This window comes from Jaculus jaculus, chromosome 16 (genome assembly GCF_020740685.1).
Source record: "Jaculus jaculus isolate mJacJac1 chromosome 16, mJacJac1.mat.Y.cur, whole genome shotgun sequence".
Classification (NCBI taxonomy): domain Eukaryota; kingdom Metazoa; phylum Chordata; class Mammalia; order Rodentia; family Dipodidae; genus Jaculus; species Jaculus jaculus.
In genome coordinates, this window is record NC_059117.1 from 61,349,684 (window position 1) to 61,364,490 (window position 14,807).

Genomic DNA, 14,807 nt, shown 5'->3' on the forward strand with positions numbered 1-14,807 from the left:
TCTGTTGCTCTCAAATAAATAAAATAAAAAAAATTAAAAAAAAAAAAGAAGTTTTTTAAAAAAGCCATCATATATATATATATATATATATATATGCATATACATACACACACATATATATAAACCTAAATGGTAACACAAACCTGTAATCCCAGCAGTCGGGGCTGAAGCAGATGGGTTGGTATTTTAAAAAATATTTATTTTTATTTTTTGGTCTTTCTGTATGCAGGTATGTACATATTTGAGAGAGATAGAGAAACACAGAACGGGTACACCAGGGCCTCCAGCCACTGCAAACAAACTCCAGACACATGTGCCAGCCTGTACGTCTGACTTACATGGGTGCTGGGGAATCTAACCTGAGTCCTTAGACTTCGCAGGCAATTGCCTAACCACTAAGCCTGGTATTATTTATTTAGTATTCTTATTTTTTGGGTAGGTTTTTGAGGTAGGGTTTCACTCTAGCCCAGGCTGACCTGGAATTCACTATGGAGTCTCAGGGTGGCCTAGAACTCACGGAGATCCTCCTACCTCTGCCTCCAGAGTGCTGGGATTAAAGGTGTGCACCATCATGCCGGCTCTATTATTCTCATTTCTTGAGGTAGGGTCTCACTGTCACCCAGGCTGGCCTGGAATTCACTATGTAGCCTCAGGCTGGCCTCACACTCACAGGGATCCTCCTCCTACTGCCTGGTCTTAAAGGCGTGAGCCTCCGCATTGGGCTGAATTGGCTTTTAAATATAAATTGAGCAGCACCATCAAAGTATGTCAGGGTCAGTAGCATTTGCTTGCACTTGAGGAGCCTACAACAGGAAGCTGCTGCCTCTGGGGGAGTATAGGGACAGACAGGAGGAGTTTTATGGCACACCTTCCATAAATGTAAAATAAAAACTGTGATGCTTGTCCTTAGGATGGGGGACCTTCAATAGAGGCCAAATAATATTATATTCTTCATCTCTAAACTTGTTTCCATCTTCTCACTTTCCCAACTATCTTGATTACTAATTAATTAATTCTGTTTTTGTTTGCTTTGTTTTGGTTTTTTGAGGTAGGGTTTCGCTGTAGCCCAGGCTGACCTGGAATGCACTGTGCAGTCTCAGGCTGCCCTCGAACTCTGCTGTAAAGATTAGTCTTTTTTTTTTCTCAATTTTTATTAACATCTTCCATGATTATAAAACATATCCCATGGTAATACCCTCACTTCCCCCACTTTCCCTAGGATTAGCCTTTTGAAAGCAGTTGAATCCTTCCTAAACACTTGAGGTCTTTATTTTGCCTGGGCCACCATTCTAGAAGCATGCCACATTAACCTGTCCTACCGTGTGTTAGAGACTAGAAGTTATGGTACACAGGAGGCTAGGGTCCTTCTTGAAAACACCTCCCTATACAGGAGGGGCATTTAAAAGTTCATGATTCATTTCCCCAGGGACCCAGGCTAACACAAACATCAACAAGAAAAGACAACATATATCTTTTGTTTAAAAAAAAAATCATTATCGGGCTGGAGAGATGGCTTAGCAGTTAAGGCACTTGTCTGTGAAGCCTAAGGACCCACATTCAATTCCCCAGTACCCAAAGCCAAATGCCCAAGATGGCACATACATGTATCTGGAGTTCATTTGCAGTAGATAGATGCCCTGGCATGCCCACTCTCTCTCTCTCTCTAGCTGCCTCTTTCTCTCTGTCTCAAATAAATATATAAATAAAATTAAAAAGTCATCATCAGGGCTGGGGAGATGGATCAGCAGTTAAAGGCACTTGCTTGCAAAGCCTTCTGGTCCAGGTTTAATTTTCCACTACTCAAGTAAAGCCAGATGCATAAAGCAGCACATGTGCCTGGAGTTTGCAGCAGCAAGTGGCCCTGGTGCTCCCATACTCACTCTCTCTCTCAAGTTAAATAAATTTAAATATTTTTTTAAAAAAAGTTATTATTAACAGCCGGGCGTGATGGTGCACACCTTTAATCCCAGCACTCGGGAGGCCAAGGAAGGAGGATTGTTATGAGTTTGAGGCTACCTTGAGGCTACACAATGAATTCCAGGTCAGCCTGGACTGGTAGGGTCTCTCAGAGTGGCCTTGAACTCATGGCAATCCTCCTACGTTGGCCTCCTGAGTGCTGGGATTAAAGACATGCGCCACCACACATGGCCTAGAAATATCAACTTTAATAGCCACTTTTGTATATTCTTTTCTTCTGCCTTGGTTAATTTAATCCATTTAATCGAGCCTTCTGTAGAATTTACACCTCTTTCATCAAATCCAGCTTGATTTTAAGAAATATGTTTGTGGCAGGGCAGTTGCGCACAGCCGTAGCTCTAATCCTAGCATTTGGGAGGCGGAGGCTGGAGGATCAAGTAGTTCAAGGTCGTCCTTGGCTACAGAGTGAGTTACAGTCCAGAATGGGCTATAGAGAAAGAAAAAAAAGAGAAAAATTTGTGCGATTTCCCCCCTCCCCAAAAATACCCAGCGCCACCAAGCCGGGCTAAATGTCATCATTTTTAGATGCTCTACCAGAGCACATGAAACCAAGACGTGTGCTTTTGGGCAGTGGGAGCACAGCTCTTGGGAGGGAGTGCGGGAGGGTGTCAGAGGCTCCAACAATGACCTACAAGGATTCTTGCAGTTTTCCTCTTAAAGACAAGCGTGTGCAATTTCTCTATTAATCTTTGAAATAAAGTCGGAGCTGCACACTGCAGAGTTTAGCAGGGAGAACGCCTGCTTTCCTGCTTGGGGTTCCTTTATTCCTTACCTTGTGGTCCTCGCGCCATCACAGTTGCCATGGCAAGTGACCACCATCGGAATGACAGAATGTAAAAGTGGACCATGGAAATCTGACTGGGTTTGTCTCCTCAATGTACAGATTCATATTCGGTATGTCGTTGTACGTGGATGTCACACATCAGTTCCCTTCAACTTAAATGACAAATTGGTAAGAAAGTAAAATAGTAATTTGATGGCTTAATTCTTAAAAAAAATTAATAGATTTTGGGCCAGGCGTGGTGGCCTCAGCACTCAGGAGGCAGATGTAGGACGATCTTCCCGAGTTCCACCCTGAGACTACATAGTCAGCCTGAGCTAGAGAGTGAGACCCCACGTGGAAAAACCAAAATAAATAAATAAATAACTTTTGGTATAGTGCCAAGTAAGGAACAATTGTCGTGGTGTTATTGTGTAGTTTGGTCTAAAAATACTGGCTCACAGTGGGTACTGGAGCCAAGGAAGGTGCAGGGAGTGGTTCCCTGGAAGTTTTCGTCGTTTCGTAAAGAGTCAGACTACAGCTCACAGAAGGTGATCGCAGGAACTTCAAATCCAGTCTCCTTCCATGGTTATGCGGTTTATTCCCCGCGATCTCCAAATCCACAAGGTCTGCTCCACGTTGCTTTGACTCGTCAGGGAATCCTGTCTTTCACTTATATAAAAAATAAAATAAAATAAAAACCACATCCCTTCCTATAACAAGTGAATGGAGGAGGCGGAAAAGAAGAAGAAGAAGAAAAAAAAAAACCCTAATATTGCAAGATGGCACGTGCCTCGTCCCCTGGCCAGAAACCTGCTCGTTGGGGACTTTCTGCCCGTCGTGACCTCCGCTGGGCAGCTCCACGGCCCCGGGGGAGAGGCAAGCGTCTGCCCACGGGGACCCCCGCTTCGGGTGCTGGGGAGGGGGGAGTGGCGGTGGTCTCCATTCTCCCACCGACCCCTGTTGGGGAGGACTTCCCGGGTCTTCTCACCCTCTGGTCCCGGGAGGACCGTCCCTTGCCCCTGCCATCCGCCCCCTCCCCGAAGCCCTCCAGGGGAGCCCCCGTTCCTTCCATCGCCCGGGTGGGCGCACGGCGGGGTTAGCGCCGGGCGGGCGGGCGGGGGTCGGGGTCGCCGCGCCCCCAGGTGCGGGGGGCGGGGCGGGGCGGGGCGCGGGGCGGGGCGCGGGCGGGCGGGCTGGGGCGGGGCGGGGAGGGCAGGGGAGGGGAGGGGAGGGGGAGCGTGCGGCTGGGGAAGCCATTGCCTGGTTAATAGTTGCTGTTGCTGCACTTCCGCTTCTCCGCCGGCGGGCGAGAGGGACCCGAGCGGCCAGGCCCAGCCGCAGCCTCGGCAGCGCGGCGTGGACACGCACACAAAGAGAGGTACGGCGGCGGCGGCGGCGGCGGCGGCGGCGGGCCGGGGGCGGGTGTGCGGGGGGGGGGGCAGCCGGGGGCGGCGGCGGCGGCGGCGAGGCCCCGGGGCGCCGCGGACGGAGGGCGGAGGGCCGGGCCCGGGCGCGTGGGGTGCGGGGCCGCGGCGGGCGGCGGGCGGCGGGCGGGAACTGTCAGCCGCCGGCGGGGGAGGGGCGGCCACGTCCCGGCCGGGCCCGGCTCCGCGCGGCGGGGCCCGGGGTGGAGGGGGGAGCGGACGGCGGCGGCGGCGGCGGGGGGGGCGGCCCTGGGCCTCGGCCTGGCCGCCGGCTCCGTCCCCGCGGCCTCGCCCGCCCGCCCGCCCGCGGCCCCCCGAGCGCCGTCGCCAGGCCGCCGTCCGCGCCCCGGGGCCGTGGGGGACCCCGCGAGGCCGGCCGAGCCCCCCCGCTCTCCACACACACGCACACGCACACGCACCTCGCCCACGCCCGCCGGGGCCTGGCGACGCGGGGAGGCGGCGAGCGGCTTCCTTCCGCGCACCCACGGCGCGTCTCCGTCTCGTCTCCTCCCCTGCAGGGGGGCCGTCCGGGGTGGGGTGGGGGGTTCGCTATGTCGGATGACGATTCGAGGGCCAGCACCAGCTCGTCGTCGTCGTCGTCCTCCTCCTCCTCCTCCAACCAGCCGGCCGACAAGGAAGCCAGCACCCCCAAGAAGAAGGAGAGTAAAGTCAGCATGAGCAAAAACTCGAAGCTCCTCTCCACCAGCGCCAAGAGGTACGGCACCCACCCGAGGCCCCCCCGCGGTCCCCCCGCGGCCGGGAGGGGGGAGCCCCCAGGCTCTCGGGGCTCAGGAAGGAAAATGGGGCCTGGAGTCTTTAAGTACCTGTGTGCTCTGCCTGCTGCTGCTGCTGCTGTTGTTGCTGCTGGTGGTGCCGGGGATGGTGGGTTTCTTAATATCCCTGTCCACTTCAGCTGTTGGTGGCTGGCCTCGGCCATTTCTTGCTGAAGTTTGTAAGAGTCTCATCACTTTGTATTAGCGACGCCCCCAAATCCTGAGTTCAGATCATTTGCCCCTGTCATCCTGAAGCTGAGACCCTCCCCTCCCCGAGGCTGTCATCCCACTTCTTAATTACAGATAACTTTCCCAGGCAACTCGATCAAAACGGATTCTCTGACCACACACACACACTCTGTTCACCTGTTGCAGGGGTGATGTGTTCTCAATAGGGAATTTCCTACAGAAATGGCAGAAGGAATGAGTGATCCCCGCTAGTGGCTAAGACACTTAGTAGGTGAGGTTTTTCTGGTGGAATTTAAAAAGCATTTTCCGACTGGAAGAGTTGAGGCAAATGGAGAATCAGTAAATGATGGTAAAATGGTTATTCCGGTTATTTTTGGAGCCTCCCCCTTTTTTTGGTTTATGAACTTCAATTTGTCAATTATAAGAGATAAGAGAGAGTTTTTTCTTCTATGCTATTTACTCTTCTCCATCTGTTTGTTTGTTTGTTTGTTTTTGAGATGGGCTCATTCTGTAGTCCAGGCGGGCCTTGAACTCTGGCAACCTCATCCTCTGAAGTGCTAAGGGTAACAGGCATGAGCCACTACAGCCAGGTTAGATCTCTTCTTATGATGTAAAAATGTGATTTCTCTTTTTATATTTGAGTGTCCTTTTCTTGGCTCTTTTTCTGTAACGTCCCTGGAAGTAGGGAGTAACCTGTCGTCATGCACAATATCCTCCAATCCAGTGATCTTAAAATAATCTATAGTCAGGAACATCCAGACATCCTTTCATTAGCTGTTTTCAAGCAAGTGCCTTAATCATTGAGCCATATCTCCAGCCCCTATATAAGTTTTCAGTAGATAGCTGTCAAACTTCAAAGGAGCAGACCAGGATGGTAGTAAAAAACCCAAAATGGGCATTCGGCAGAGATGCCATTCTTTAAAGAATTTAAAATGAAATGGAACACGAAGGTTTAGCTCTCTTTGTTGAGTAGTGAGAGCGGAACTCAGAACTGAAGAGTTTGTTCTGTCTTTCTCCCTGACCTAAAATTCAAAAACTCAGTCATCTGTATGGTGACCTAACTAGCTAGGGGCCCCGAGGTAGTGACTGACTGTTTTACAATAGTGTGGAGGTCTTGAGAGAAGTGGTAAGATGCCTTAGCAGGATTGTTCTGGTTTTCAGAGGGTTGCCTTGATGCCGTCTCAGTAGCTCAGAAGTCAAGCCTGGCTCTCAGGTTAGTGCCAAGTGGATCCTCCCAGAGCCTTACTTAGTGTGTACCTTGCTTGCTCTCAATCCTCACTCAGTTTTTGGCCTGCTCTGACCCAGTGCAGGGTGTTTGCATTAGGTCATTGGTATTTTTATATTGTGCGGGGTGTACCTCGTGTATGTGCATGTATTGGGAGCTAAAAGAACAGGTAACAGATAAAAAGCAGCTTGTTTTTTTTTTTTTTTTCCTCAGTAAATCACAAGTGAGGGGATTTTCTCCTAAACAGAATTTGTCCATTTATGCTAAGAAAGTTAAAAACTTAGTTGGAAACAGGAAAGAGCTGCTAGGTAGAAATGGTAGAAATGACAGGTGGGAAGCTGCAAATTGTAATTTCACTTATAAGATAACATCATACTTGAGTGTGGTTTTTCTTCTCTTTTTAATGCAATCACTTGAGATTCCTGGCTTCCTTGCAGAAAAAAAAAGGCTGTTAGTGTTGAAGCAGAACTCAGGTTAACATCAAAAGGTAGGAAGCGCAGAGCAGGATGAAAGGGGAAATCCGTGGTAGGGGCCCGGTGGATGAGGCAGCTCAGTGTGAAGCACTGCACCTATTTGGAAGATAGAACTGGAAATGGTATGCATACCAGGAAATGGAGTGGAAGTGAAGCCTGAATTGTGGAAAGCGGCAGGAAAGCCCTGGCTCCAGGTGGGTGTGGCCTGACCCACCCACTCCTGTAACCGACCTTCGAGTTGATTTTACAGATCTTTGGCCAGCGTTCTGGAAATGGTTTGCGTGGTGGCTGCCGAGCTGGACTGGGTGAAATTGTCTGGTGTGACAGATTTTAGATATTAGAGGATAGCCATCTTTTTAGACTTCAGAGGAGGACATTTTTGCTTTGAAATACAGTTGCTTCCGAAACCACAGTTCCAAACTTTGAGTCTAACATCCAGTAATGTGAAGCATAGGGACTGAACAGCTTGCAGTGGAATTATCAAGACAGTGAGGGATGTCAGTCAATAGAGGCTGTTCTAACCACATTTTAGGGGACAGGAAGTATTTAAAGACTTTACCATCCTCACTGTTCATTTCTTGATACTTTTAACTTGGAGAAGCGCCTGCTTCTTTATTGCCTTTTCCTACCCTCAAAAGACCTTTGGAAGGAGAAAAAAAACATCCTTTGTCATTCCAATGGCCTAGCCAGGGCCTTTTTTTAGTTTTTTTAAGCTACCTGCTGCTTCCCTGTGGTTTTTAAGTTGTAACATCCGGGAGGGCTTTCCGTGACAGGAGAGAGGTTATGAAGACCACCCGGTTTAGGAGGGAAGAGGCTGGTTTGTCTGTCTCAGCCTTTGATGCTCTGGGCCTAGGTAAGCCCGAGACAAAGGCCAGGGCTTGGTGTGAACTGCCGGTGGCTTCGGCTGCGGAGTGGGGGATGGGCGCTTTGTGAGGTCGCCGCGGTGCGGGGAGACCCGAGGTGCGGGCGCAGGTGCACCTGCGCGTGGTCCCTGCCCTGCCCTCCGTCCTTACCGGCCACCGGGGCCACTGAGGGGCCTTGCTGCCTCGTCCCAGAGGCCAAGCGGGGCCAGGTGTTCCTCGGAACGTGCTTAGCTTGGGATGGTAACCTCCTCCTCTCCGGAGCTGTGCTGGGGAAGGTTCAGGAAACCCACTCACAGCGCAGAGGGGAAACTCTAAAATTGTTTCTACATGGAAAACTCCCAGCATAGAACCGCCCTTGTGTGTGAGCGGGGAGACACCCCTGAACCTGGCCTGGCACCCACCCACCCACTCCTGGGGGGCTGAGGGGTCCGGTGGGCACTGCTGATGCCTAATCCTCATCTCTCCCATCTCCCTGACTCCAGGATCCAGAAGGAGCTGGCAGACATCACCTTAGACCCTCCACCAAACTGCAGGTGAGTAGCCTTCGGGAGTTTTGGTTTTCTGTTAAACTCGTGTCTTGGGTTTCTGTTTGTATTGCTGAGTTTTGCTTCTTTTCTGTGGTTAGTGTTTGTTTTGGTGGCAACTTCACGTATCTGCTGAAGTTTATTAATGAGTGTAATGTTTTGATAAACTTGTAAGCGCGGAAGTACAGGAGAGAAGTAATGGATTTACTTTGAATGGCCACTTGCATGTATATGAAACAAAACTTAAAAGTAAATTTAAAGATGTGCCCTTGCCTAATGGGTGTGTGATATGTTAGTTAGTGCCTTGGCCTCACTCAGGTATATTTGCTTTAGAATACCGTTAATAGTCTCTTATTCAACCTCTACTGAGCTATAGCCCATGGAATTAAATCAAACATTGGATCCTTGCATTCATTCCATTGTATGTAATTTTATATTGGACTTTGGGTAGAGCAATTCTGGAAATAATTTGTGGCTTTAATTAAAGGATTTTATTTAAAATTATAGATTTAAACTCTTAAGGTGGCTTTTTCCTATATTGCTTCATTTAGACTGCAAGTGTGTGTTTCAGTTTCAAAGCAGTTTGAAGCCAGCCACTGAGGGTATGTTGGTCTCCTAGCTTTACTTAAAATTGGCCATTTTGCTCCTTTGTCCTCCAGGTGGGAAGGAGCCTAATAACTGCTAAGTGAGAGTGAAGGTCTTGTAACTGTCCAGTAGAACACTTTGTTGAGGGGACTCACAGTATTCAGCTCTAGAACCGCCTGGGCTGTAAGGGTTACGGATCAGCATTGGCATGTGGTGTGAAGTTTCACTCGAGTTCTAAGCTCTAAGTGGATTACTGACAAAATATTCAGTGGCCATATACAAAATTTAGGATGAATATGCAGGTGTTCAGGTTGGAAGTTAAATGAAATATTTTTCTTATTAACTTTAAACTGCTTAGTGGATTAAAGACAGACTTCATTGTTGGTATTTTACATATATTTGTCCCCAGTAGTGATCAGGTTTGAGGTGCTCTTTGGGCAAATTTTGTTCTGATTTGTTGACTTTGACTTTGAGATGCCTTTTTTTTTTTTTTAAGTGTACATGTGTGGGTGTGGTTGTGCATGCACACACATGCACATACATGTGGAGGCCAAAGGTCTACCTCCTTTGAGAGCTGGCGCTCACCTATTAGGCTAGCCTGGCTGGCCAGAAAGCCCTGGGGTTCTACCTATCTCTCCCTCCTGGGCCCTGGAAGTATAAGTGTGCCCAGCATTAAAAAAATTATATTTATTTATTTACTTATGAACCTAGAGAGGGTGGGGGGATATGGGTGCACCAGTGCCTCCAGCTGCTGCAAAACCACTTCAGATAGTTTGTGCCACTTTGTGCATCTGGCTTTATGTGTGTACTTGGAGAGTAATCCGGCCAGCAGGCTTTGCAAGCAAATAGCTTTAACTATTGGGCCATCTCTCCAGCCCATTCCCAACATTTTTTCATGGGTTCTGAGGATTTAACTCAGGTCTTCATGCTTGTGAGGTAAGCCTTTACCCACTGAGCTACCCTCCCCCTATACTTTTGTAAGACAGAGTCTCATGTAACATAGGCTGGCTTTAAACTCCCTGTGTAACTGAGAATGACCTTGAACTCCTGGTCTTCTTGCCTCCACTTCCCAAATCCTGTGATTATAGACATGTGCACTTACACCTCGTTCATGCTTTTTGGGGGATTAAACCCTGGGCCTTGTGTATGCTAGGTAGGCAAGCGCTCTACCAACAGGGCTACATCCCCAGAAGGGTGCTCTTAAACTAGTCTGTAACTGAACCACCCCATCATTTGTGCATTTTCTTCATGTTAATAACCTCTTCAGTGGCTGGGAAGGTGGAGAGTTCCTTGGCTGTGTGTGCAGAATCGTGGATGTCTGCTGCCGTAGATCTGTGTGGTGAAGTTCTTGCTCCTGTTGAGGGTGGTTCTCCTGTGTGTGTCTTGTGAGTTCAGACAGCTCTCTGGTTGATTAAATTGTAAAACAGAGTTTCAACATGAACATCATTTATTAAAACATACAGTGACTTTCTTGTGATTAAAGTGCTATCAGATTTAAAAGTGTAAACTTAAAAACGTGCATTAGACTAATCATTCTTAAAAATAGGATAGGAGCTGGGAATGGTGGAGCATGCCTTTAATCTTAGCATTTGGGAGGCAAAGGTAGGAGTATTGTCTTGAGTTCAAGGCCACCCTGAGACTACATGTTAAATTCCAGGTCAGCTTGGGATAAGAGTGAGACCCTACCCCCCCCCCAAAATAAAAAGGACAGAGCTGGAGAGAAGACTTAGCAGTTAAGGCTCTTGCCTGCAAAGCCAAAAGAACCAGGTTCAAGTCCCCAGGACCCATGTAAGCCAGGCATACAAGGTGGTGCATGCGCCTGGAGTTCATTTAAAGTGGCTGATGGCCCTGGAGTGCCCATTCTCTCCCTCTCTTTCTCTGCCTCTTTTGCTCTCATAAAATAAATAAATAATATAGGATAAGTACTGGAATCTAACCTCATTTAGCTGGACTCCTTCATCTGTGAGCATCACTGTGGCCAAAGGAAAGTCTGACCTGGACGGTGGGTGACTGGGGACTGGAGGTGGGGAGATAAGCCTTCTTATACTTAACCATTCTGAAAATAGGTGATTGCAGAGAACATACTCTGACATCCTTATTTACATGCTGTCCTTTACAAGGGACTGCTTTAATTTCTGAGGATGTCCTCCATCCTCCAGTGGGACATTTTCAGTAATGTGAGTTAGAATGTCTCCTTTTGCTGGCCTTAATAGTGGTACTGTCCTAAGGTTATACAGTATGTCTGGTGTCCAGCTGTAGTGGGCATTTTGCCTGTTTGTGCTGCTACTGGGATAGAATTTAATTCTTTTATCTTTTGTGATGCCCTTTCTTGTTGGAGATAGAATGGATAATTTTGCCTAGAGGTACTTTGTTTTAAAATTTTTTTTTGTTGATTTTTACTTATTTAGTTGAGAGTGACAGAGAGAGAAAGAGGCAGACAGAGAGAGAGAATGGGTGTGCCAGGGCCTCCAGCCACTGCAAATGAACTCCAGAAGCGTGTGCCCCCTTGTGCATCTGGCTAACATGGGTCCTGGGGAATCGAGCCTCGAACCGGGGTCCTCAGGCTTCACAGGCAAACGTTTAACAGCTAAGCCATCTCTCCAGCCCTAGAGGTACTTTTTGAAGTTAGCTTCCAATGGAAGTGTGTGAATTAATAATATATAGATACCTTTTTTTTGTATGTTTGAGATAGGGCCTGGCTATATCGCCCTGGCGGGTCCAAAACTTGCTATGATGTTGGCCTCAAACATATGATGGCCCTTGTGCTTCTAGCCTCTCAGGTGCTGGGATTACAGGCTTGCCTACCACCCCTGGTTTATGCACTGCTAGGGACTGATCCCCAAATCATTTTTCTGACATTACCCTTAGCATAAAAGCTTGATAATTCCTATTGAAATTGTCATTTCATCAGCTATAAATTATGTTTTGGATGAGCTAAATAGTTGGCTTTCAATGAATATATCTTAGATGTGTTCTTATTCTCTCCAGAGCTTATGTCCTTCAGTCAGTGTTCATGTGTGTAGTTTTAAACTTACATGTTACATTCTTAGGAGTTTTATGCTCTACCAGCTGAGCTAGCCAGGCAGCCCTTACATTGATTTATCTTTTTAAATTTTTTTAAAATATGTTTTATTTATTTGAGAGAGGAAAAAAGGCATATATACATATACAAAAGAGGCATATACATATATGTATACACATACACACACATATATGTGGGGGGAGAGAGAGAATGGGGACACCAGGGCTTCCAGCCACTGCAGCAAACACATGTGCTACCTTGTGCATCTAGCTTATATGGGTACTGGGGAGTCAAACCTGGGCCCTTAGGCTCTGCAGGCAAGCACCACCATCTCTCCAGCCCCACATTACTTTCTTAAAGCACAGCACCTGGCCTAGTGCGTGCACTCAGCAGGCCGGAGACACGCTGCTCCTGAGTGACTGCTGCCCCTGTTCACTCATGTCAGCACTTGACAAAAACATTTGGACTTTTAAGTTACTAAACTTTGAAATTTGGATATAATATGTAATATATTTGCTAAATATGCCATAATGTATGAAAAGGAGATAAATCCTTAATGCTATTATGTTATTGTGAGTAGATTTTTTTTTAATTTTTTTGTTCACTTTTATTTATTTATTTGAGAGAGAGAGAGAGAGAGAGAAGAGGAGAGGAGAGAATGGGCACACCAGGGCTTCCAGCCACTGCAAACGAACTCCAGGTGCATGTGCCCCCTTGTGCATCTGGCTAGCATGGGTCATGGGGAATCAAGCCTCGAGCCAGGGTCCTTAGGCTTCACAGGCAAGTGCTTAACCACTAAGCCATCTCTCCAGCCCTGAGTAGATTTTTTTTAAGGACACAGTGCAATGTAGATTATACTCAGTGACAGGTCAGAAGAACTGCAGTTGCTTCATGTTGCCGTATAAAGACATTCCTTGCTTTCGCCATCTTGTTTCTTTGATAGTTTGTGGGCCACACGCAGTGAATGCAATCGTTTTGCAACTCACTGTGCACCTGGGTAGGCTTTTTCTCTATCATTTGATTCTATTCTTTCAAGAAAAATATATTGTCATGACTACTATAGTAATTCCCTGAACTAAAGCTTGCCCTATCTTGGATTGTAAAATTATGCCTTTTAGATAGCTAGAGAGCTCTGGCCAGTAGAGTAAGATTTGCAGCTGTTACTCACGGCCCACAGCTCAAGCTTTGCTGAAAGCATATAGCTTTGTAATGAGAAATGTTTGCTTTTCACAGTTGTCACATTTTGTCCAAATCCTGTAAACTTCAGAGTTTATTTAATGAGTGCATTTGTGTAATGAGTAGATTTTTTCTAGTGTAGTGACTTGAAACCTAAAATTCAGGGTTTTTGTCAGTGCTACATTATAATAATTTTTTTTTTTTTGGTTGTTGTTTTTGAGGTAGGGTCTCGCTCTAGTTCAGGCTGACCTGGAATTCACAATGCAGTCTCAGTGTGGTCTCAAACTCACAGTGATTCTCCTACCTCTGCCTCCTGAGTGCTGGGATTAAAGGCATGTGCCACTATGCCTAGCTATAATAAAGTGTTTTTGAGAACATTTAACATTTCCAGAATGAGGAGAAAATAAATTTTCTTATATATGGTTTTATTATATTTGATGAGTGTTTTTTAATGTTTCTTGAATATGTAAACCTAAGTTAGTGCTTTTTGTCCCCTGGGAGAACTAACTGTATTATATAATCATATACAGTTTTAAATTTTACAGCTAAATCCTGCTTTTTGGTTTTTCAAGAGAGGGTCTCACTCTAGCCAAGGCTGACCTGGAATTCACTATGTAGTCTCGGGGTGGCCTCCAACTCACAGTGATCCACCTACCTCTGCCTCCTAAATGCTGGGATTAAAGGTGTACACCACCATGCCTGGCTTTTTTTTTTTTTTTTTGATAAAGTATCATATAAGTCAGATTGGCCTCAAACATAGCAGAGGTGGTCCCACACAGGTTCCTGGTGTATTTTTGACATAGAGGGTCTTGCTGTGCCATCCTTCTGCCTTAGCATGGATGACAGGCAGATGCCTGGCACGGATAGGAGTTCATTCATTTGTTAGTTTTTTCGTGTGTACATTGTGTGTGCACATGTATGTGCTGATGCAGCCACCCCATGCACTGGCTTGTGCTAGCTCAGAGAACATTTGGTGTCGCCCTCCATCACTCATCTGCCTGGGTCTCCTGTGTGCCGGTCACTTAATGATCCTAGAGCTTGCTGTTTGCAGGCCTCAGGACTCGGGTTATGGATGTACCAGCTGTCTACATGAGGCCTGGAGGTTGGTGCTCAGGTGGTCTTGGGACCCTCATGCTTGTGCAGGAAGTGCATTAACCGCTTAGCCATCTCCAGCCCGCCTGTCATTTCTCAGTGAGCACTACCTCTGTATTGAGTAGTGAGAGTTTTGGTGTTGGATAGTGACAGTAGCTGTACAAATTGTATATATAATTAATTGGACACTTCAAATGCCAACTAGTGCATGTGTACCTGTGGTCATACTAAAAGCTGTATCACTGTTAAAATAGCATTTTGAGAAAAATTCCTGTAGCTTAAAAGGCAGTAGTAGCATTTTTGGATTTTCACAAAGGACACTGCTAGTAACCCCATCACTCCTTGAGAGCCTGCTGGGAGTGAGCAGACGCTGTCCTCAGCAGCTTTTGTAATCTGGTGCTTGGGAAGGTGACTACTGTCTGGCAGGTAACAAAAGCACAGGGGATGTTAGGAAGATATGAGGAATGAGAGAGACAGAACTTTGGCCTGAGTATGAAGGGCCATAGCTGGACACTTAGTCCTGCGGGGGTCTTCAGGTGAGATGTATATAGGGAGGTTCCCCCAGACGGTAGTGAGTAAGAAGCAGGTAGAAGGTGTCATAGTAACAGAGAAACTTGACTTCCTCTTTGTCATGCTGAGGCTTTGGAATTTCATTTTTGGACACTGGAGGGTCTTTGAAACTTGTGAGCAGAAGTTGAAATTTCTTCAGAGCAGCTGGCCA

The 14,807-nt window shown here is 47.0% G+C and overlaps 1 protein-coding gene across 1 annotated transcript in view; it reads left to right on the forward strand.

The window, feature by feature from the left end:
* The first annotated feature begins 4,682 nt into the window (after positions 1–4,682).
* Positions 4,683–14,807, forward strand: part of Ube2e1 (ubiquitin conjugating enzyme E2 E1) — a 67,928-nt gene continuing 57,803 nt past the window's right edge. Inside the window, exons 1-2 of the mRNA XM_004661300.3 lie at positions 4,683–4,879; positions 8,170–8,220. Coding sequence (XP_004661357.1) covers positions 4,716–4,879; positions 8,170–8,220 — 215 coding nt within the window. The 5' untranslated portion in view covers positions 4,683–4,715. The remainder of the gene's footprint in view (positions 4,880–8,169; positions 8,221–14,807) is intronic.